We start from the raw sequence: 25,536 nt of genomic DNA on the forward strand, positions 1-25,536 counted from the left end.
CACGGCTATAATGTATTTGTTGAACAAAAATCCACAATATTGAGGTAAATATTATGTGATAATTATTTCTAAAATAAACTTGAAACATGACGTTAACGATCTCATTTCCAGTTTTATTGTATTGTATTATATTCCAGTTTTACCTGCTTATGAAACATAAATTAAATAATTCGATAAGCTCGTTTGCTTAACAAATCAAACATGCGCCACATTTTGATATTTTAAAGAATTCAACCAACTTTGTCATGCAAAATAAAGTGAAAGATTTCTGATATAAATAAGGTGAAAAGAAAAAAGTGCTTTTTTTACTGTGGACATCAACTCAAACGATAATCCAACATGAAGTGGACCTGCTTTGTCGTAAATTGGTTGATTCTCTTCAACCCACTATTGACCAGTTGTGGTAAGTTTTGTAATTGCTTTTGTGTTCTTCACTTACATTTTATTGTGTGTATACTCTCTCAAGTAATCGATGTAACTACAATTTTTTGTAACAGTGAAAGCTTTGATTGTCAATGGTGGCGCCAAATCTTTGCCTGGACAGTTTCCCTACGTAGTGTCGCTTGTCAGCTTGAAGGATTCATATTGTAGTGGCAGTATCGTCCACAAAGATTTCGTTCTAACTGCAGCTCACTGCGTTTGCAGTGAAAGTGGTGAAATCAATACCGATCCCTTGTGGATAGTGGCCGGAACTAACAATATGAGATACCGTCTTTACCCAGCTGTGAAAATTTCTGTCGAAAAGGTCTATGTGCCCACCGATTTCGATCCAAACACGTTTGTGGGGGACATTGCCGTATTGAAGGTACGATTTGCTTATCCGAGTCATGTTGCTCGCTTGGTTCTAAACGTTTAACGTTATTGACGCAGCTCGAGAGCTCACTTGACTTGGATAACAACGAGTTTTTACAAAAAATCGATTTAGACACAATTGGATACGAAAGGTACAAAAAAGAAATAGCTTCGATTGCGGGATTTGGCTGCTACGAGCTTGGTTATTTAATCAGGGACGACGGCTCTTACGAGGGCGTGGAGTGCTTAAAACATGGAGTACTACATCACGGCAGCGCTGTAATATTGAGCAACAATAAGTGCCAAAAAAAATTTACGGTAAGAATCGTTATTTTAAGCAATGTGTTTGTTATGCCCTTGATTAAAAAAAAAAGACTGAGCATTAATCATTGCTGTGTAGAAGCGCTCCAACATATTTTTCGAAACGAAAGTAAAAACAATTCATCGATCGCAGTTGTGCACTGTTCTCATCCCAATTCGGGAACATCTGACAATCGGTGGTTGTATAGTAAGTACATTATCTCAAGTTACGTAAAAAAAATATTCTCATGAATTCCACTAATGAAGCATTAGTAATTACAGTAAAACAAATTTTCTAATAACGAAATCGTACAAGGAAATCTAACTAAATTTTTATAGGGCGACAGTGGGAGTCCAATTGTAATAAATGGAAATATTCAAGTTGGAGTAATGAGTTTTGGCAGTAAATTTTGCAATGATAAAACACTGCCATGTATCTCGATCGCAGTTTCATCTTATACAGATTTTATAAATAAAGCACTCGCAGATTCACCTCCGGATCAGTACTTACGATCTGTTAATCTACCTCTTAATAAAGAGGTATTGTCTGTTTAACGTTGCTGTGCCAACGTGAAAGAAGATACGTCAGAGGTTAAACGAATGTTTAGAAATTATATGAAAAGGCTAATAAATTAATAAAGAAACAGAGTATGTACTTATAAAAGGAAAAAAAAAATTGTATTCAAGAGAAAGTCCAAAACTTTACGAACGAGAAAGAGTTAAAAAAAAGTTTAAAAAATGAAAAAATTAATCAAACAAAGTGAAATTCATGAATCTTATGGCTAGTCATGTACAAATTGTTTTATTAAAATTACTACAAACGTTTATTTACCACATTTTTTCTTTAAATTTCCTAATTATCGTGTAACTTATTTAATGTGCTTTGATTTGTCTGTTTTGTATGGATCACTTTAATTAAAAATTCCAAAATGATACGGATACAGCTGTAGTATTAAATTTAACGGTATTAGTTGAACAACATCTGTCATTTTAATGAGACATTATTGTTACGTTCATAAAACTTGCTTCCATTAAAAATACTTACTGATATTAGGAAAAATTTATTGCAAAAATCAACAATATTCCCCCTACATACAAAGTCACATGATTGATTCAACCAGCAATAATTGCTCAATAGTAGCTTGTATGGTAAGGTTTTATATATGTTTTGCGCTGGAAAAAAAGAACCATCAGTCAAAAGTCGTTATCGAAACTCTATACAAATGATAAATTTACGCGTAGCTAAGACTAAAGTCTGTCAAGCCGTAGAAAACTAAAATTATTTTTAATCATCCAACTTATAACACAAGGACGTATGTATACGTACACGAGAGACAGAGAGAGAGAGAGAGCAGTGTTAGTTATCCAGATCAAAAGATATAGGCATGGAGATACACTCATATTAGTCTATACATGACGAGCCAAGGTGCAAATGGCGTTATCCAGATACGCTTTTCAAATATTTGCTCACGTACTCGGTTAGTGTAAATCTCAACAAAACAGCTTAAAAATCCCTTCTATTGGTATAATACATACGATTCATTTTCTGTGTATCAATTGCTCGTGTGCGCGTGTATTTGTGCGTTGTAACTCCAGTACGAGAGGTGACCGAAAAAAAATGGCCCTGCCTGTTCGACGACGCTTTCTTTCTTCTTCTTCTTCGCTTGAAATTACCGAGGCGCTACAGGCCCAAATTTTTCAATCCATACCATCAACGATTAAAGAAGCTGAATCCTTGAAAAACAAAAACCTAGTTTTAAATCTAAAAAGAGAAAATCTAATTTATATTGGGTACGTGGAACTTCAGAAGCAATGAACTCCGTATAGAAAAAGGCACACTCGAGATATTACCACGCCGTGCTACAAGGGTGGAGGTAACCGTACACGGAGGTAAAGGTACGTTCGTCAGCCGAGAGTTAGCTACAGAGCAAACGAAAAGCAAAGAGAAAGAAGCCAAGAGAGCGAGTAAGAAGTAAACGGTGCAGGGCCACCGGAGTTATTGTATATACACAGAGAGCGTGGCGATTAAATTGCTTTGCGGCTACATAGAGAAAGGGGGTTGGTGGGTGGTATCATAGCCGAAAACGAGATTTTAATCATCCAGCAAGTCTTGCGCGACGCCCAGCCGGTGCGCCCTACTCGCCAAGCCCCTGGGCGAGTTATTGCGCGACTTCTGGTAATATTGCAAGGGGCAACTCCTCCAACTCTAGTTTCTATCCTCCGCGATATATTATATATATACATCAACTCCTCGCCTCTTCTCTTCGGCGTCTTAATAAATTATTCACGAAGCAGAGAGAGATGTGCTCATTTATGTACACGTACGAGACATCGCATAGCCCACGGGGTCCTCGGCGCGCGACAGACGCGTATATATATGCACTTTAATAAGGAGGACCTCCTCGGCGATAATTGAACTCCGTCTCTTGCCCCACGCTTACATGCCCTCTCGGATTCGTCTTCTCTCCATCTCTCTCTCTCTCTCTCTCTCTGTGTGTCCCACACGTCGATCCAAATGGCTCGGCTCCGCGTAATGGATACACACACATTCCCCGAATCCCCATTCATCTCGGTCGCTCTGTACACACGTGTGTGTAATATTGTATGTGTATAATGTATACGATGATGATTCGTTGGGTGTACGCGTGTATATGAACGTAGGTATACGGATGAAAGAGGGCACAAGAAACCGGTCGAAAAGATCAAAGGCTCGCCCTCGTGTGGTTTTTCTCACGTGAGCTGCACCAACCGTATACCTATTCACCTATACAGCAGCATATGTATAATATATACATAAGTACCGAGAAATCGTTAAAACTAAACGAGCGCGGAGCTCTCTTTTCGGAGCAGCTCATTTACAGCTCATTTGCCCCCGGTCTGGGATTCTTCCTATTGAATTGCATCAGATGCACCGTTGCATCCATATATATGTATGTACTGGCTGCACGTGTGATGGGAACATAAATAAGGTGGGATAGGGAGAGAAAGGAGCCACCGATCACTGCCGCCTCTCGGACGACTCGTTAAGGTGACCGTAAATCACTGACTTTCTCTCTCCCTCTCTCTCCTTTCGCTGTTGCTTTCTTCCTTCGACCGGTATACAGGCAAGAGCAAACAGTGGGCCATAAGTGTAGAGCAGTAGCTGCGCTTTTACGCTCTTTGGAGGATTTTTGCCAGTTGGCGTCGTTTTATCGCTGATATACGTACGGAGTATCGATGCGCAGTGTACCTGAGAGAGATTTTTCCTTCGTTGGATGATGATGCTTAATCGAACCAGCTGCGAGCTTGCAAGCACTACACGCCAATGCACACCTCGAGATGTTTACCGTCAAGTGCGTGAGTTTGAGTGATTTTTTTTTTTTTTTTAAGGATTAAGCAAAGTTACGCGAAAGCTCTCCGGTAGAATTTGAAATTTAAATCACAATCCACTGGGTGGTTTTGCCACGAATCAGGGACACGTGCTTGCAAATCGTTTTAGCAGAAAATAATGAAATCGAAATGTGCATAGTGCTTCTCGGTCCATTTGCCGGGAAACAATGCGGATCGAAGGCGGAGGAAAGCTCTCAGCCCGCACGCACTCGGTGACGTGAAAAAATCATAATGCACCCTCCATTCGTATCGTTTGCTCGGGAATGCGTCTATATATGTATATAAAGGGGTATCTGGCGCGCACGTAAATGGAGCTTCGGTAAATGACGACGGTGCAATAGTACCTGGAGAGAGAGAGGGGCGAAAGGCGCGGGGGCAAAGGGGTAAGGAGCTGGAAAGAAAAATTCACTCGATCTTTCTTCCTTCTCTTTTTACCGATACTTCGAGTGCCGAGCGAGAAAGATGACGATGCATTTTTCAGTAAATTAGAAAAAGCGGGTGTCGGGAAGGGAGACAACGAAGCGTGTACGGGAGGAAAAAGGGGAATATGGCGCGAAATTTCGCGTTTGACAGAGCACGCGTATGTACACGTACGCGCGTGAGGGGAGGATCCTCGCACACTTTGTACCTCTTTTTTTTTTTTTTTTTTTTTTTTTTTTTTTTTTTTTTTTTTTTTTTTTTTTTTTTACAGGAAAACAGCTCTCCCGTGTGCGGTGTATGCGCGCGTGCAACGTATAATATGTTTGGAGGCGCTCTCCTTTGAGCGGGGACGGAAAAAATTCCGTAATGAAGTTTCCGGCTGGCCAACCGTGATGACGAGATGGAAAACGCGCTCTCTGCGGCACTGAGACTCATTGTCTTTTGGCTAAATTAACCCCCGGGGCTTTTTTTTCTTTTTTAAACGACACACGTTACTTTGTGACTTTAATGTTTACAGTGATGATGATGTTTCGCGAAACGCGAAATTAAAGGGAAATGTAACGTAACCGGGGGTAATTGGGACAGTTGTTTCGAGCTCTTATTATTCATTTCACTTAAAATGATACGGTTTTTAAACTGAGGCTTGGAAGAGTTGGTGTACTGTATTTTTCAAGCACTTTTATTTATACAATTCTGTATATAAAAACTCGTTCAATAATTGCACTGAAAGAAAAAAAAAAAAAAAAAAATTACCGCCCTGCGATATCATTTCGTATCATTTAGTGTCAAAGAAAAGGAAAAAAACGTTATTCATCTTATATTTGTACTTGTGATGGTGTTTAAAATTCCAAAGAGCATGAAGCTTTGCAAATCCTCCGAAAAATCGAACGATTTAATGAAAGTCAAGGTAAAAAATTTTCCTTCTAATTTAAAAAGACCTCCGATGACACATTAAGGCCAAGCGTGTCTACCTACACCTAGATTTTCTTCTTCATTTTTAATGGCTCCAAAAGTGGAGCAGCGCACCAGTAGCACGGAAAAAGACTAGAAAGAACATCAAAGGGGAATTTTCTGTTCTGGTAATGTTGAAAAATAAGCCATTGTTTTAATTTCGGGCACGAGCTCACATAAATATACCCGGACAATCTGAAAATCATGTCCATACGTACACTACGGTACAGTTACAAAATTCACAATGAAACAAAAGAAGTTGCAGAAGCACTGATTCAAATTACATCAAACACCCAAATAGAGGAGAACAATGGACTGCAAATGACACGTGGAAATAAAGTTACATACAGTGGAAAAGAAGGAAAGAAGGGCCGTTTCACGCTCTATAAACGCAAAGTGCGTCCGTGAGTCAGCAAACACGGAGGAGACAACATTTAAATCGACGATCAGCTGAGCAGAGGGGGGTGCGGGCGCCTTTTTGCCTTTTCCGGTATAAGAGGAAAAAGGGACATAACTCAAGGGTCAACTTGGCGACCCTCTGAACAAACAATCGGCTCCCTGTAGCTCGTGTTTGTATATATACAGCTATTTTCTCCCCCGACTTTACATCCATCTCTTTGGCGATGGTTGACCACTTCACGGTGATTCTTCACGAACTGACTCCACCACGTTTGACTTTGCGAGTCAGCGGAAAAGATGATTGTTCTCTGTAGCAAAACTTTTATCACGCGGGTATTACCGATAATGAGTGTTTGGAAGGAAAAAAAAGTCAATCGCTTTGCCGATAATAGCTAGCACGACTGTAATGGTACCTATATATTATATAATCGGTTGAAGAAATCAGGAGACAAGAAAGAGAGAGAGAGAGAGAGGGGGGAGGTCGAAGCGGCTGTTACAGCATATAGATTTGTTCGGTGGAGCGTCCTTTGTCGTCGGTCGATCGGCATCACGTTGTTGGGTGGCGCATGTACAGCCGCCCGCGAAATTCAATGAGCGCGTTCACGTGCATCATCGCGTCGCGCATAATGACGATTTCGCTTGAATGCACCCACTCTCCCTTTGCCCCTCTTGGTTCATGTGCCCTCGCGTGCTCTTTTCGAGGGCGCTATGTGTTGCCAGTGACTCGTGCGTGCGTGGCTTGTTCGTTTTGTGTGGAGCAACTTTTTGACTGTTCGACGACGCGATGGAACGGGGGTTTGGGTATTTGAAAGAATAGTGGACCGTACTGTCTGTGTATATATATATAGGGACTGCACATATCGTTCGTGCATTAGGGGGTCGTTCAAAGTGGCCAAAGTTTGTGTTTGAATCAACTCGAGAACAGCACACACGATACAATACGTTGGAGTACGGTAAATATTGTTACTTCGTGTGGAGGATGCTTTGCAATTGACGAAAAATCAAATGCCGTGACGACAACGTGGTATCAAATATGTGTTTTCTTTGCCTTACAATCATGGTACATTAGGCTCCCAGATAATATTTTAGCCCATGCGTATACGTGTGTGTGGAACAGTTGGATCTCAGGATTTGCTATAAACGTATTTTTATCCGCAACTTCGTTTGTTTTACTTGTTGTGGAATCTCCATTTATCACATACAATTACGATATTATCGTTACTGTGCTGTTATCAGAGGCGTAGGTACCTATGATTTATTTATTCCTTTCAACTGTCCTTAAATAATAAAAAATAAATAATAACAATAATAATATTACTAGTACTGCTACAGATCACATTGCACGTATGCAATTATCTGCAAGTATGTTCGTTTGGAGTCTCCAGTAACTCTGCCCAGTACGTCGGAGACTATGTGACCTGTTTACTGGGATATCGTTCGAATAGTGAACAGCTACCGATTTTTCCAGTAAAATCGCGTGATCTTACAGGATTGTCCATGGTTATTGTCCAGGTCCACGAAGGTACTGCTATAATTGGGAATTCAATTTCAAGATATATTATGCCACCCCTTACTGAAACTGATCAAAATTGATAACGAGTGTGTCACATCTAAAACTATCCATGAAAATCCACTACCGTTGAAACTACGTTGAAAAGACTACATTTTACTTGGATTGTGCGAACAGCACCATCAGGGAAGGATGTATTGACCAAATTTTTTTGTAACTGACACCTCCACAGAAGCGTATCGGAACATTGGGCTTAACTAAGAGGCAGAAGATACTATGTATTGCACAGATAATTAGATGCCGACACGGTGGTAATTACCTTCTACCGGCGAGAGTTACCGTAACAGGTCCAGTGAAGCTCTTTTGTTACTTTTTGATGTCTAAGTATCTTCATCAAGTAGTTTCTGCCTAAGTTAATTGACTTTGATGTCAAATTGGGTGGTGGAAGAAAAAAGATATCGGCTTTTCTTTCATCGACCTTTAACTAATATGGTTCAATCGGTACTATAAAATGGAAATCAATGAGAGTTGATAAAGTAGTGCTGATCTTCATTCATTGAAACAAATTATTAAACACACTGCATTTTTTATCGGAAAAAACAATACTGAATCGGCGTTGGTTATCTTATCACCAAATTATATCAATAATATATTGTATGAATCAATTATTGCAGCTCATGACATATTCATAACTATTATACGTATTCTATTCATCGATCGATTCGTTTTATAAAGTTATGAATAAATAACATTCTACTACAACGTAGTCTATGCAACAACTACAAAATACAAGTCAACAATAGAGTTTGGAGCTCCCATTTATGGTACCAGTTGAAAAATCTGTAAAAAAACAAAAGCAAAGAAAGTAGGAGTAAAAATGTTTGATTTAAAAAAAATAACAAGACAACTCGAAACGACTTGAAGCATATTTATTTTCGTGCAGATAAGTTTGTCGACTTCACGACAACCGCTATAATGTTTACCCACGGATCCACCTGCAAAGTCACTTGTCCACTTTTATCTCTCTCTCTCTTGTCCCTTTCCTTACGGGGGGGGGGGGGGCAGCTATAGCGTTATTCAAGACCGCAGAGTTCAATGAGTTACCAGTCGACGCACTGCAGTACTGGAAGAGCCAAATACGGTGTTTGCGTATACGTAATAGTATACAGAAAACGTCGCTGCACGCGGCTTCGGTCGCTCGTAAATTTAAGAGCTCTAAACATTCCCAGTCGCAGGTTACGCGTATATATAGGCGGTTGAGAGTCTCCACTCGACAACTTGATCTGCTGGACGAAGAGGAAGAGGAAAAAGAAAAGAATCGGGTGTACATACCTAGTACGTCTTTCAGCTTGTTGTTTCAATCGACTCGAGAGAAAGAGCAAATCGTCATTTACATACGGCAAAAATACACCCAAGGTATTTATCGTGAGATACATTTTTTTTTTTTTTTTTTTTTTTTCTCAAAAGCCAACGTTTCACCCGCAAAACCGCTATAGGGATTGATAAATCCGGCCATTCGTATTCGGCCGAGCGGCAAATACAAAAGGACAAATCTATTTTTCATCCCGAGAGCCCCGGCGCGTACGGCTCCGAAAAATTTTTCAAAAATTTCACGCACCCCTCCTTACATATCCAACGACTGGCAGAGTCTCCCGAAAACCAACGTCTCCGCGGAAGCCCTAGAAATCCATGGGGGCAATTTATTTCGCGCGAGCACGGGACACTCGGGCGCAAAGACGTGGCGTCGGCGGTCATCGAGAAAGGAAAGAGAAATTCCACCTTTTTCATATACGTACACGTGGCTACGTCCCATAAATAACGTCGATAAACGCTGGAGCTCGTAACAGTCGAATCGAGTTCAAAAGAATCCCCGGAGAGAATGGGACGAGGAAGAAAAAAGTGCTCATGTATAGGTATTTACATTTGCATGGGGTTCGTTACACCGAAACGTGGACGCGTGGCGTTTCTCATTTATAGGTACACGTACTCGTATTGTGATGTATTTTTTTTTTTTTTTTGTAATTACCGCGAATTACCCGAGACAAATATTCAAAAGCGCGACGGGGCTTATTGAACTGCAATTTATAACAGAGCTAATTATGTTTTGCACGAGGATAATTCGTTTTTAAAAAAAGAGCTCCGGGAGTAGTGGAGGATGATGTCTCATCAAAGTTAAAGTTTCATTAGAGGATAATGAAAATTCTTTAAAATAGCAACAATGAAAAGCACCCGAGTTGATGAAATCCAAACGGATTAAACGAAAAAATATTATTATTGCGCATAGTTTAAGGGGTAACTTGATTAGTTTTCGCTTTACTCCCTCTAAACGTCGAAGCGCAGAAGCGTAATGTAATCATCGTGACCTGAAAATCGTATTGAAAACGCTTCGTTTGTGTACCAATTATTCTTCAAAAGAGTACAGTCATACGATGCATTGAGCTTATACGTGCTCATTAGCAGCCCCTCCAACACCTTTGTATACCGCCATAAAATCGTCAACTCAATCAACAAACGAACAATAACTCATTTTTTTATTTAAAAAACAATATCTATCTTTTAAAACAAGATATAAAAGATACCTTTTAGGGGTTGAAAAATAACATGATTTACTTTGTACATGTACCCTATAGCTCATTAAAATCAAAGTTTTGCCCAAGTGTGCGCAAACAAAACCTCGTCCATGACGCATTAAAAAATGGAAAAAAATGGCAACTTTTCATCGGTCCAGCGAACCACTTATACCATTGAGCCTCTTCTCCTATATAGATCAGTAGTGGTTTTGATTTTGCAATTTCCTTGACCCTATATAAATATACGCATCGACACGCACGCACAAATCCACGGTCTCCTTTCAATCGCCTCTCCCTCGTTCCTTCCCGAGGCTTCGTCGTGCCGATTCCCCCGGGAGCTCCACCGATCGCGCACTTTATTATCCGAACGATACGTTCCGATTGCCGTGGATCGTCCCACCCCCCCCTATACATCACCTGGGGATCCGTTTGACTTTTTATTGCACCCACACTTGTGCGTCCCTCCCGATTTCCTCGATTGGTATATATACACGTATGCGGTGCAGTAGTAGTGATTGTTCCGAGCAGCCATCCAAGAGCGACTCCGTGGGCGATAATTACTCGATGCCGCGCGCGCAGTCATTGTTGCTGCCTCCCGAGAGTCGGTGCGCTCGGTTATAAGCGCGCGCCCTCTCGTACATATATACATCTCTTTTCGTGGGGTGTGAAGTCGCGCTGGAGCTATAACAATAGAGTCTCGAGGGAGTTTGACGGGATTCGGGTTATTCGACGGGCAATTTGAGTGATCGAGAGGAAGAAAGGAACGCCTTGTGGGTTTTGTTTCTCTTTTGCGTCGTGGAGTAGTAACAATAGGAATGGACTGCAGATACAGTGCTCAATACTGTAGGTGTGGATTTTACGTTTGCGTATTTGATGGATTTTGCCCTGATTTTTGCAGGTAAAGATGGTAGAAGATGGTCCCTTTAATTTGGAGAGCTTCGTCGTAAGGGGGGAGGGTAATTTATCCCAAATTTAAATTGTTCAGAAGGTAATTAAAACCAAAAGTACACATTTCAATTTATTATAACACAGATATAACTAAGATGATACGGGTATAAAAAAAGAAAATTCTAAATCATATAAAAAATCTTACTGTCTTTGAAATGCTAGATTATATACGTTAGAAGGGTTTAAATTAAGAAATAGAAGTTTCAATTAACTACGTAAATTGATGTATAATGTACTGCTATCAGTGAATTAACAAATAAAAGAAAGAGTAAGATCATCGTCATTCCAGTTATTTATCGTGCTAATCCGCTGGTTTGTAACTATTCATAAAATTACATGTTTGACGTTATCATTTTTTTTTTTTTTTTTGCATTGATTTATCTTAAGTTTATCGTTTGTTATGTAACAGTTTAAGTACGTGTATAAGTATGTAGTTTTCAGTGGCTTTCGAACGATACCCTATTATTTCATCAATATGTATAGATACAGTAAGCGTCAAAGGACGATCCAATGCGTCATCGGTCCAATTTATGCGAAATTTATGAGAAATTTTTTTTCAGTGCTTACCGTTTGTGGAGCCGAGAAAAAAATAAAAAGGATATGCAGAGAAGGTCCTAGAGGTATATTGAGATCACACGTAAGTATGGAAAAAGGGAAAATGCATTACCACCGAAGAGGAGAGAAGAGGGTTCGTTTCTCCACGGGGTAATATAAGCATGTGCGTAGCGTAACACACGTATTAAAAAACGCTGGAGCACAAAAACAAGAAAGGCCATGTAGCTACTACATAATAACGTCTCACCGATACGCGCAACGGGACCCCTGAGTATAGGTACACCCGCACTGTTTCGCGTGGGCATTTTAAATTTAGATCGCGCCCACCCACGCGTTTTGAGATATCCCACGCGGTGGATAGGCGCCGTATATGCATTATACATGCTTAGTTTCCGCGGTATCGGTAACCACGCGTGTTTTCGATCTCGAATCAATCTTCCGTCATAGATCGGTATAAACTTTCGATAACATGCAAAAGAGAGCGCCCCGCTGAATCGGACGAGGCGTTTTCTTGCAGCTGTCGTGAGACGGGATCAGCTGTTATTTCACGTTAGAGAAGCGAATGACGAGATTTGCATCCGCTACACGTGCCCCCTTCCCTTTGCCCATAGATCTTCCCTAGGCATCTTCTCGTCACGAGACTATGCGGGTATACACACTACCCCGTCATGCATAAACATCGAAGCCCCGCGTCCATATACACACACGCATATTATGCCCCTTTCCGTAATCGAAGCAACCTCGCGGACAGCCGGCTCGGTGCTAACGTCCGCGTATAAATTATTAGTCGATATTTCAGGGGTGACGCGACTTCCGGCAATGTGCCGGTCAGCTTCCGTCGAATGATCGATTCCGCTACATCCTTGCCCCTTCCCTGTGCTTATACATCCAGGAGCCGGGCTTTTCTTCCTCTATCCTAGCATCTCCCCAAATACCAATAAGTGTGTGTGTGCGTTGGTCCGGAATGGGATGTCGTTGCACACGTGGACGAGGGGGTGTTTTGTCGGAGGGTGATTTATACCCATACTCCGATTGGTGCACAGCTTGTTTTCCACGATCCAAATGACTCGGGGGATGAAAGCTCGTTCCAAGTTGTTTGTCTTTCAAGTGGACGTGTTTTGTCCATCTCGAGTAACCAATAGACTGACCACTAGAATGAATGTATCCATCGTAGGTGTATGTACAATGTACGAGGTATGGTCCACTGCGAGATGAGAGCTCGAGTTAATTTTCCGGGAAAAATTTTGTTTTTGCCATTCCCGCCGGACGATCCGCCCCTTTCGTCGTTTCCTCTCCGCTTACGGGGAAGTTTCGCCTTTTGTACTTGCAAACTATACTTTCGAGCGCCAAAGTTTTAATTACAATTACGGCCCTGGCTCCAATTGGCCCTGTTCCTACTTTATATTGTACAGTCGGTCCGGAACTGTGACCCCTTTTTTTTATATATTTCAGATGGTATTGCAAGTTACTGTAATTACTTGGTTGTCGAAATACCCTTTTTATGACGATTCCGAGTGGTCACGTGAGATTGTCCTTTATCGATGTCTTACATAATGTGAAGAGCAAGAGAATAAAAAGGTATTATGGGGCACGTGTGAAGGTAACATGGAGAGGAGAGAGAAAAAAAAAAAAACTCGTCCAACATGAGAGAGGAAGCACCTACTATAGCGATGCTCTCTCGAAAGTCAACGGGGTGGCGTTGCACGAAAATAAAAGTCCGGGAGGTCGCGGGGTGGTCCTGCGTTCGAGTGAAATTTCTGAATTTCAAGAGGCACTTCGAGTGGTAAGTTACTGGCTCAGCACCATAAATTTTATGATTGAATCTACCAGTGCTACACTCGACGCTCTTGGCTCCCTGTCGTCCCCCACCCCCCCTCTCTTTTCTATATATGTCCGCAGAAGCCGATTTATCACCGGAGGCTTCTTTCTCTCTGTTGGTCCGTCCAGCACCTCCTTCCTCTCCTCTGTCCGCAGGCGACGTGAAAACACCGACGAAAGGACTCGTGTCGTAAAAAAGAACCAGAGAGAATGTAGAAGCCGGGAGACGCATTTATAAACTTCGCATCGATCCTTTTTTTTTTTTTTTGTTTCAGTGGCTCTGGAAAAACAACTCTTGGCTGTCATTCTTGAAATGTTGGACTGTCGATAAATAAATCTCCCTCTTTCTTTTTCCCTCCGATATTATTGTGTTCTCTTTCCTTGGATTCCAATTTTAATTTTGAACTGCGGAGCATTTTTTTTTTTTTTTTTTTTTTCTAAATGTATATTCTCTTTGGGGGTTGTGGAGAATCATTGTGAAGTAATGTCGATGTGCAATGAATTAAAGTTGGGGAAGTAATATTTCAATCATTGGTCAAATTTGAGATTTCATTAAAAAAAACACATTTATAATGAAGTCAACAAGTATATGAAAACAACAAAATTATTGTGTAAAATTATGGTCAAATCATGTGATTGTTTATAAAATAATGTTTCTCAAATACATTTAGGTCTCATCTTATTGCCCGTTGAAATTTTTACCGAATTTTTAATAATATTCTCAATATCACATCTTCATGCACACACTTATGCCATAAAAACAGTGTGATTCTCTATTTTATATTAAAGTAGGTCAGTAAAGACATTTTAGTCAACTGAATCAAAAAAATTTTAATACAAAAGCTTTAGTAAATACTTCAAGAGGTAACGGGATGGTAACAGTCACAACGACAATACAACCAGTAACGAGAGAGCCGAGCCCAAAATTGTTGATCCTCAGAAATAAAATCTGTCGGGATTCGTCACACAGCGTGAGCCACACCTCTACCGCAAGGGGACATAAACCCGTTAAGGCGATAAATAAAATTTCAATGGTTTACTATCCCAGCCCTTAACACACATCTAGCACGTCCTGCAAGATAGAGAGTAAAAAAAAAAAAAAATAAAGCGAAAGGAAGATCAAGGGATAGCGGGGAGAAAAAAAATTCCGGTAAGATGGTGGTACAGTAGAGATAAGGCGAGAGAGAGAGAGAGAGGGAAAGGGTGAAGAATAAGATATAGGGGGATATGGCAGAGTAGTACCAGCGTGGCACACCACCAACCCTTGCATCCTTGGCTCTCTTGGCTCGCGTCCCGATGCATGACACGTAGTATTTCCTTGATAAGTGCAGAAACGTGCCCAGCGTTAGTTCGACGGCTACGGCATCAGCAGCAGCTCCGGGGCGCTTCGAATGATGCGCGCTCCGAATGTGAAAAGTACCCGTCCGATTACACAGTGTCTCCCTCACCCCCTTTTTTCCATCTGCCACCTCGACTGTACCGCACTGTCTTTTTATCGCTCCATCCGTAATGCTCCTTGGCCCGACTTTTATTTATTTATCGCCCACAGGATTAACAATAACACATAGTGCACGTACATGGGTCTACTGTTGGTGTTGCAATTTCCACACATTCTTCCAACCCCGTTTTCCTCCTGTTGTTTTTAATTCATACGTATAGTGACTTTACAAGGTGGTCGGCGTTAAAACAGGTAAATCGTACTTATTTTACGAGCCAAGCTAACATTTTCTTTTGTTATCCGTTTGTATATTTTCGTCAAAACGAAAAACTCGTACAATGCACGGATCAAACTTTGATTTCCCAGTGATCTCTCGCTTATTTATTAATCCACAGAAAATTAAACGCTATAGGATACGGTGCACGATTGCAGCACATGATGCACAGGCAGAAGAGCAGCATTAACAATTGTTCGTGGCTCTTGAGAATTTTCAAGCTTCACCGAAATTCCCATTGAAATGCAGTTGGTACAACAAAAGGAGCCCATCCAGACAGGCATTCACGATTGGAGGATTGTCGGGGTGGGGGTTAAGAGGGTTCGAAATCAATGGGCATAGAACAAAGTTTCGGCTATATAAAGTCCGTACATATATAAATGCACACATGTACACATGCAAACGATGGTAAAAGTAATTTTGCATTGATTCGCAGTTTATAAATTACGCGGGTTGATGTAAAACGGCGCACACCAACGTAAAGGAAAAATGTTACAAAGCCCTCGACTGTACTCTCATTACGTTATACGGGAATTTTTAATCTAGGTTTGTTTCCCGATATCCCGGGTGTTATGCGTGATTTACATTCCCCGACAGCAATCGGCCGAACTTTTAATTAAAAAACAATTTCCGATCGAGCGCCGGCAGCAAGCACCACGTGGGTTGGATCGTGGGTCCGAAACCCGAGAAGTCCTCGCGGATCGATTGCGCGCATAAATTACGCGAGCGTCGCTCCCGAGAGTTACACACTCTGGTGGTATTTTTAATGCTTATTCAGAGCCTCCCCAATTCTCCCGCTCTCTGGGCGACCTCCATTCCCTTTGAGCCCTTTTTTCCCCAAAGCTTTCGTGTCTCTTTAAAATTTTTTTCTTTTTTTTCTTTTTTTCCACCAACCCACCGAAAAGTGTACAGAGCGCGAGTGCGGTCCATTGCGTGATAACGAGACTCTCCGAGAGTTTTCCTTTCGCCGAGTTCAGCTCGTCTCCCCCTGCGTGTGCGCCTCGTTTCTCTTTGCGCCGCGTTTGTAAACTGCAATGCCCCTCACCACCCCCCTCCTCTACCCCCTTTTTTTCCCAACCGAATCGCACGCGCGACCGCGTTTTTATTTATTCACTTCTGAAGTCTGTTGAAAGGGGGTGGTGTAAATCGTTAATAATTCAGTTGATCAATGTGGTTGGGTGTATTTTAGTTTTGGGGTAAAGTTGGAAGTTGACGGGTAGGACGAAAAAAAAATCCTGAAAAACACATGGAGAGGGTTTGGGTTGGAAAAATGGGGCCATCAGGATCAAAGGGTTTGCAATGCAGGGTCGACAATTATGTCCTGCTGCGATGAAAAAGAGGGGCTAATGTTGCGATATAATATTCTGCCGTCAGGCTCGTTGAAGAAAAAGAAAGGAAAAAATCAACTCTCGAGTAATTGTACATATGTTTCGAACGGCTCGGGTCAAATGTTTGAATTTAATTTCCGATCGCGAGAGCCATCACGGAGTTTCGTCAAGTGTCACAGGGGGGGTGCCCCCCCCACTCGACTCTCTGATTTTCAAGAGGTCCAACAACAGATTGACGCAGTTTGACGCAGAAACACACACGTGGACCTCTCGTGGACGGCGTCTCGGTACACACACGGCAGCAGCAGGACTTATCTTATTTTTCGCCTCTCGAGTGCACTTGAATTCTCCCGGTAATATAAGTGGAGTCGCAACGGTGACGTTTTCTCTTCCCACTCGGTTGAAAAATAAACTGTCATCCAAAAGAGAAAAATGTCAACTCTTCCCTACCCCTTCCAAAAAAAAAAAAAAAAAAAAAAAAAAAAAAGTAGTAAATGCGCGTGACGCTGCTGATTCAGCACAAATCGTCGCTCGTCACCGCACCTACATGTACATATACACGCGGATGATTTATCCAAGTGGCGTGTGTGCACCGCACGTGCAATCAATTACCAAACAGACCAAGAGAGGGAGCGCGAACAAACGGGGGTGTTGTGCACTTTTGCCAAACCCAAAATGCATTTCGTCATCGCAACCCTTGGACTATCTCTATAACGCACACGTGTAAACGCGCTTCCCCGTATACGTATATCCTTTTGGGGTCCCCTAGTCGTGCATTTTTCATGCAAACCCTGTACGTGCAACAACTGTGCGGTATAGCCGAGATTTAACCCCATCACGTGTCGCGCCTCCGTTCGCCTAATTCGTTCTCGTTATTCACTCTCTGGATCGCGTATAAATGTACGTGTACACGTGCAAGTGCGCGCGGTCACGATTTAATCTATCTTTACTCCACGGGGTGGTTGTGGTGGTAGCGCGCAGTTGTTGTAAGTCACGCGGCCTTCGTGAGCTATACCGGAGAAAAGGAGACCCCAGCGCAAGTGTGTATAATATAGTACAAGAGGAGGTCGTGTGTATACATGGGTGTGCAAAAATATACGACACCACCAAAAGCGGTACTTGTTTTTTTTTTTTTTTTTTACTCACGCGTGCGTGTGTCATCCACATCCTCGCAAGCCCGTGACGCGCCTACTGTGTTTATAATACCAATAGAGCCGGGCACGCTATTCATTATCTTAATATTCCACAATACTTTTCTCCCAATGGAGGGGAGGAGGGCAAATGTTTCAATTACATCGGAGCTCTTGTATTTATACGTGTGTATACCACTGTATAGGGGTGGCCGATAAGGATTTCTTTCTCCCGATGGCTCATTCAGTCGTCACGAGTACCTACGTAATATATACCTTCACGTAGGGTAGTTACCAACGACAAAATACGCCACTGTTCCCTACATGTATACATATTTATGCACGAGCAGGTGGGATAAGTGCATAGTAAAAGGGGCGTGTCGAGCTTTTTCTTTATCCGGACAACCAACCGCGTCGTCCATGTAAAACGCTTATTGCGCTCAAACGTGCCCTTACTATCTCTCTCTCTCTCCTTTAGACTATTCTCGTGAAAAACGCAGCAGGACAGCAGCTGGATTTTTATTAAAAGCTGGAAAGAGGAACCAGGGGAGGGTGAACTTTGTTACGCGCATCAACGAGTTTTTTTTTTTCTTTTTTTCAAAGTAAGCACCGTGGCATTATGTATGCACGCGTGAACGTCTCGCCTTTGCCTCGCGAGCAAATTCGTCGTCGATGACTGTGCGGTGCTGGTGAGGCGCGACTTGACACACATAGTTTATATTTATGCATATTTCGCATACCTGTACGTGTAGCCGAGGCGAACTGCAAAATCGGGGCCGCTTTTGTACCGCGTGCATGTATACACTCTGTACGTGCGAAAAGCAAAGGGAAATAAAGTACAAAGAGAAGAAGGGGCGAAAAAGTCACGGCCGATGGGGCCCGAGTGCAGTGAAATTCGGAGAGAAAGTTCGTGTAAAAAAAAAATTCCGTTCACGGAAAAAAGAGAGACGGCGCGATCTATTGTCTCGGTGTTTGCGACGAATTTACCCACATGCCTACGCGTGCCCGAACGCAGATGGCAAAGGGGGACTTACACTCACGCGCCAATACATTTGCTTCGTTTGAGAGTGTCCGGAGAGTTTATGTACACGCGACGAAGGGGGGCGAGAATGGCATCGATATATATACATACGTGTCGCTACCACCTTCATCGTCGTCCCCGCTCATGATGTGCATGCGGTGTAGGTGTGTTTCTTCGCGTGGAGAGCGACGATTACTGGATTTTCGCGGAGCCGATTGCCGATTTTCACGCAACGGCTCCCGACTGCTGCCATTACGCCCGTCGCTGCATCGCCCTGAGGTCTTAATTTGCCGCTACACGTGCCCCCTCGCTCTTCTAGTGCCACCGTAAGGTCCTTGCCCTCCGTGTCGGAGCCTCGAGGAAACTTCACCTCATTGGAATACCCATTTGTTTCGAGATGTATACATTACGCTGGCAGTTTTTTTTTTTTTTTCCAACTGTCGGTGACTCGATTGGGGCACGATAAGTAAGTCGTCGAAAAACAAAAACACACGCGCGCCCATAAAACAGAGATAATTTTTGTAGCGTCGAAACCAACAAAACGGCAGTTATAATCTAGGAGTTTCAACTCCTTCGAAAGAAAAAAATATAAAACCAGCGCCCGTACAGGGGAGGAAAAGAAGAAAGAGATCAACCCCGCCAAGGGCAATTCGCCCAGTAGTCCGTATCGTCCGAATGGCTTATCTACCCAGGAAGAGTCGACTTTTGTCTCCGCCTTTATTTCCTTCTTATCTCTTCGGCGATTCCTCTTTTTTGTCTCTCCGCTCTCGTGCCCCCCCTAACTTTAAAAATTACAATACACGCGGATGTCACTTCTTTTCGATCCCGTCGGGACTAAAAAAAAAAAGTAGAGAGAGCTGCGATACACAAAGTAGGAGACAAAAGTGAGAAAAGACATCGCGGCCGGCTTGCTGCCGATGGCGTGAAAAGCACAAGCCGGATATAGCCTCTTGCCCACCTATAACCTACCACTTGAAGCTGGGGATGAAGGTAGAGAAAGAAGCGGGGAATGGACTAGGCCGGAAAGAAGAGGACGAGCAGAGGCCACTTTTTTTTCTTTTCTTCTTTTTATCATCCCTCCGATCCTCGCAGCCCTGGAAATCTCGTGCTAGTCGAGGACGAGAGAGGGTACACGTACCCCACCACACAGCGACCCGGAAGCGCCCACACAGTGGTCTGCGAAAAAAAAAGGAGTCTTTTCAATTCTCCAGCGCGTAAGAGTGCCGAGTCATCGGCTCTCTGCCCGGCCCTCTTTTCACGAGGGCAATACGACTCCCCTCTCAAAAGAACAAGCTGCGGATCCGAATTTTCCATCCCCCTGCCGACCCACACACGCGTGTAGAGCTGTGCGCCAAAAGGGTGGATGTCCTTTTATTCACTCGCCACCGGCTATTTTGCCATTCGAAATTGCGATGGTCCCTCGCAGAGCTGTACCTGCACTTTTCTTTCCTTCTTAGCTCTCTGTGTGCATGTGGGGGTGTTGCAAGAGGCGCCCATTTAAATACGACTAAATCGGGTTTGCACTCGAGATTTCCATCATTCCACGGACCTTGCATTGGGTTATTTTGTCACTTTACCGTACTTGATTAAGTCTTTGAAGATCCAAACGTCCGAAGGATGCCGAGATAATCGAGACTTTGCTCGATCCTCGCCAGAGATGCACAATAAATTAAGGCTGTGGCTGACAAAATACTGATCATATAAAATCGTGCATCGATGAGCAAATGGTTAGAAAGTTCTTCATTTTTTTTTTTTTTTTTACTACAAAGTAATTATTTATTCATCTCTAAGGTACGCATGTCTCGAGATTCACGCATTAACTGTTGCTACATGGTAGCAGAGTTGAAGAGCTTTTTCGAAAAAAAGTTGAAACCATCGTTTTTGCTGAAGAAAAAAGTACGCTGTACGAAAAAAAAAAATATCTTTACCGATCACTAACGGGACTAGTCTTAAATGACTTTGTTTTTTTAAGGTAAACATTTATTTTTTGTTTCTCCTAATTTTATTCTATCGCTCCGTCGCCCCTTCGAAAAATCTCGCTACAACAGCAAAACTAAACGAGCAAAAGTTGCGCCCTACATGTATATGTATACGTACAGTGTACCGCCATAGCCCTTAATAATAATAATAATACAGCTCGGCTAAGAAAAGGAGCAGACGTAACACAACGTATACCACGCGCTTACGAGTTCGCTAAGATCATACACCCAGGCGCACTTTCTTCAACTTTCTCCCTATTTCCGTACACACGTATATATATATACCTTTAATTTATACCGAGTTTTCAAGCTAAAAGAGCAAATCACTTTAAGAGCGTCATTAAAGCCAATAGTACCCCTTTAACTATACCCGTTTTCCAGGGCGGACACGCACACGGTACTGCAGTCACTTGTACACCAGTGCAAATATCATCCGTAGAAAAGACCATGCAATTTGTATATTTGTTTCTATAGTACACCGGCAATCGTCGGCGATAATGGCCCACGAATTTACTACCACACGATGCTCTCATCTCGTGTGCTATAAATGCTACCACTATACCCATAAGGTGTACATGGACGCGCACTGCAATTTCTCGGCGATTCAATTAAGTTTAATAAAACGTTGCATAATAACTTTCGACGATGGACGAGATAAAGGGGCGCGATAAATTTACAGAGCGGCAACAGCCGGCTGTGTGTAAACTCCCTCTTTCTCTCTCTCTCTCTTGCGTTACATCGCTTCGGCTGATTTACCGGCAAACTTTCCTCGGAAGGCACACATACTTACCTCAACTCGGGGGAAACCGGGAGGAACGAAATTAATGTAAAAAATGGTCCCGGCGAATGAACTTAGCTCACGCGCCGGTGTTTGGTTAATGGTCCGGATGAATTATAAACGAGGACACATTTCTACCGAATGACCGGAGCGAGAGAAAGAGATCGCGTGAGCCACATCATACGATTTAAACACGTGAGACCCGAGTTGTTGGCGCTTTCGAGTCCACAGGGGTCGAATAGCAGCCATACGTGTATACAGAGAGGGAGGAAAGTCAGCCTCACAAGTAGGGATGTGTAAACTCGATTTCAAGTGGAAGCTGCCGAGATATCTCTTGTTGTGTGTATATACATGTACATGGTTGTATCGTTGGTATGCACCCCCGAGGCTATGTGTGTGTGTGTGTGTATGGTCGTCCCTTTTGTTTGTCCATTAGGTCCTTCTTCTCCTGGTGTTTCCGTTATGGGTGTTGCGGTGGCCGTGCCGCTACTGTTGTCGCATTAGCTGGGGCTAAAATTTCGCTACCCGCGAGAAATCCTCCTATATATACACATACGTGTAATATGTTTGTCTCCTCGGGTTGAGCTTGTAAAGTGGTGTTTTTTTGCCCGCAGCACATATCAACGTGGAAACGAGTTTTTAATGTTTAGGGTATATGTCGTGGAAAATCTTTTTTTTTTTTTTTTTTAAATTAACATTTTTTAAATTTTGTTTCGTCGTGATCAACAAAAAACTGGTACCCAACACTATTTCTACATTTTGATGTTTGGTCACTGAAATGTCACGTGTGTCTCGTTTACATCATGTCCGAGTGACTTGTTGACGTTGCAACTATAAGTAGTTGGAGGAAATCGCTCTGAAACGCTCGTGCCCCACTTTACGATGACTTTTAGGGCTCGAACGAAGGACTCCATGATAAGCAACAAGAGAAATAAAATTGACACCCAACGCTCCTTACACAGAGGTAATACCTGCAAATCTTCCCAAATACCTGCAGGCCTAGCTTCTCTGTCCAAACATATGGACTCACATTTGTATGTGCACACTAGGGGTATCCATATATCTAATTTACGATGTACACGCAAACCCGTTTGGTCTTATTATGCAATAAACCAAGCGCATCTTTGCATCCTCAAGGACTCGCTCTTCCGTGTCCCACAATTTTCCGGCATCCTTGCAAAATTGAAGCACAAGCAACGGCTAAGGCAGCAGCTCAACATTTAAACGGTCTTACGCGTTTGTACTGCCGGATTAATCGCAGGGCGCCACTTTACGTACTGACATTGACTTTAATGAATAATTTACGAGTCCCTGCCGCCACTGCCAGTGCTCTCAAAGACCTGCCGCTGTTGCTGCGTATACCACTTCTGTTGCGTTAATAAAGGTTTTACGATCGTTGTTGCGCGATATGGAAATCTCGGTTTTACTGGGCGCCTTCGTTAAATTTACGCCTGTGCGTGCAAGCTCGGGGTTTTCGTTAATTAACAAAAAGAATAATACACGGACCTTCGAAAAAAAAAAAAAAAAGTAAAAAAAAAAGTATCTAGCGATTCACAAGCCATGTGTTTTGTTACCAAGCTTTTAATTAATTCAACGGTCGTTGCTCCCGCTGCGTGTTTCGGGACAATAACGCCCAAGCGCTTGTGAATAATCCCGGGAGCTTTTTCACGGCATTTCCTTTCGATGTGGGCACCAAGAGCATTTATACATTGAATCTTCCGAGTTTTCGGGATATCCGTGTAAGGGAGGGAGAAATCCGCGTACAGCCCAGAAAGAGCACCCATACCTTGAGCCCCTGGGATACCGGTACCTATAGTTCGTGGTAAGATTACCGGATGGGGGGTGGGCTTCGACCCGGTTATTTCCGTCTCTGGCGCTTTCTTTTCGCTCTCATTCAATATTTTTCCAGCCTCTCGATCTGCTCAAATAGCGGCTCGGTTGTTCTTTGCAATTGAATTGTTCCGAGTCAGTTTCATTGCGGGGTTATTTTTCCATTTTCAAGCTTCAGCCACACGTATAGGCTGAAGATTACATTTTCAAATGAAAATTCAATGTGGGATTTAATTTTTTTTTTTTTTTAAGGTCTATTGCTTTCTATGATAATTACAAGATGTTGGACACGTGATTCTTCTCTTTTCATACAAACAAAAATAGATGACATTAGGCTGAGTCGAGGTGCTTCTTCATTAACAGCTAGAAACCTGTATGAGCTTACGTCCCCAGGAATCGATATGGTTTGATTTTTTAATTGAGTTTTACGTGGAATATACCTAATCTATTAAATCCTGCGTTATAAATTATTAAATCCTGCGTTTAAGTTATTGCACCATACATTTTACTGTTGCTCATGAATAATCATCACAGTTATTTAAAATTCAATATAATTCTTTAGGTGCATAGTAAAAATGTTTGATGAAATTTTGTAACATAACGTCATTTAAAGATAAATTCTCAACCAGTTGTCAACAATATCTTAAAATCTTATTACAAACATCAAGTATAGAAAAAAAGGGCAAATCTTGTACCAGAACCAACTAGCTTACGTGAAAGAAAAAAAAAAAATCAAATCGATCTTGATTCTGAAATCAGGAAAACTGCAATCCCGTTCTTTTTAATGGTAACTGCAAAAGACAGTAGTCCCCTATGGAATAAAGCAGCAGCAGCAGCTCGAAGATCAAAAGGAAAAGCGCCAGTAGGGAACGAAAGAGACGAGGAGAAAAAAAAAAAAAAAAAACTCGACGAATCGGCCAATCAGTCGTCCCGCGATTAAAACCTTCTCTTTTTCTTCCACCGAAGTTCCCGCTCTCTTCCACTACCGCCTCGAAAATCTCTGTGCGGCCGAAGTCTCCAAAGTTTCGCTGAACAGAAAGAGACGAAAAACGTAAAGGGGCAATCGTCTTTAAAAATCATTCGCTCGAACAGCTCGCGAGGACTTTACCTTCTCCCTAACTACTCGCCTTTCCGCGGGAGAACAAAAGTAGGACGTATCGTGTGTCAAAGCGAACGACACGTATACGTGTTAGTGTGTGTGCACAGTACTCGTTTGAGAAAGAAGTAGGAGGTATATGTGCATGAATCGATTGTAAGGGTGTATACGAGCACAATCGAAAGATCCAAGGGGAGAGAAGAAAGAAGCGTGAGGTCGAACTTGGTGGCAAGACTTGTCGAGGACAGACGCGACGAATGGGATTCCTCCGCGCGTGATGTTATATACATGATATATGCCTTGCAAGCCCGCACCTCCTTTTTCCCACTTTGACGGTGATCGCTCCTCTTTTTCACACTTTTTGCTCCACCGAGAGTTTCAAGGATATTAATTCTCCGGGCCCGTTTGCCCATCAGGTGAGTCGCTCGCTCGGAGAGGAGCGAGCAAACGACCCGAGAGGAAGGAGGAAGGAAAAAAAAAATTCCCAAAGGGATCTCCTTACTTTATCGCACGCCCAGTTATATTGGAGCGTAAATCATACATCGGCCGTAACTCGAGCACCCCCCCACTGCCCACGTACCCTATGTATACCGTGTATAGGCGGTAGCAGCACCTGTGCAGCAACAGTATGAGCTGCACGCTCCTGGACTTACGGCCGATGTACGTTATCGCTTCCATTGTTTTCTCATTTTTTTCTCTTTGTTTTTTTTCGTATCAAAAGGAGATAAAACGATTTTGCTCTTCTTTCTCTACTGGTGCACCACGTAGTATCTCCTTATTCTTATCGATGAAATTTGTGAGATTTATAATTAAAAAAAAAAGAAAGAAAACGTCCCAAAAATGCAAAAGTTTGTCGTCACCACCCCGTGGAAAGGGTTAATAGGGGATGACGACGGTCAAAGTCTCGAAGATTTCACCAAGTGGCGCCAATGTCGTCGAGCCCCAACCAAACTCTTCGTTCCCTTTTGTTATCCGTCCTCTCTCGTCGACTTTTGAACCCAAGCAACCCTCAAAGAGGGGGCGGGGGTGG

At 42.5% G+C, this 25,536-nt stretch overlaps 1 protein-coding gene across 1 annotated transcript; it reads left to right on the plus strand.

The window, feature by feature from the left end:
* The first annotated feature begins 339 nt into the window (after positions 1-339).
* On the plus strand, positions 340-24,276 carry LOC106637490 (mite allergen Der p 3-like). Its single transcript, XM_089590822.1, has 4 exons — positions 340-403; positions 498-805; positions 871-1,110; positions 24,211-24,276. The coding sequence occupies exons 1-4, from the start codon at positions 340-342 to the stop codon at positions 24,274-24,276; spliced, it is 678 nt and encodes a 225-aa protein (XP_089446948.1).
* The last annotated feature ends 1,260 nt before the right edge of the window (positions 24,277-25,536 follow it).

This window comes from Copidosoma floridanum, unplaced genomic scaffold (genome assembly GCF_036245765.1).
Source record: "Copidosoma floridanum isolate Cflo_tuat_1 unplaced genomic scaffold, Cflo_Japanese_pri ptg000013l, whole genome shotgun sequence".
Lineage (NCBI taxonomy): Eukaryota > Metazoa > Arthropoda > Insecta > Hymenoptera > Encyrtidae > Copidosoma > Copidosoma floridanum.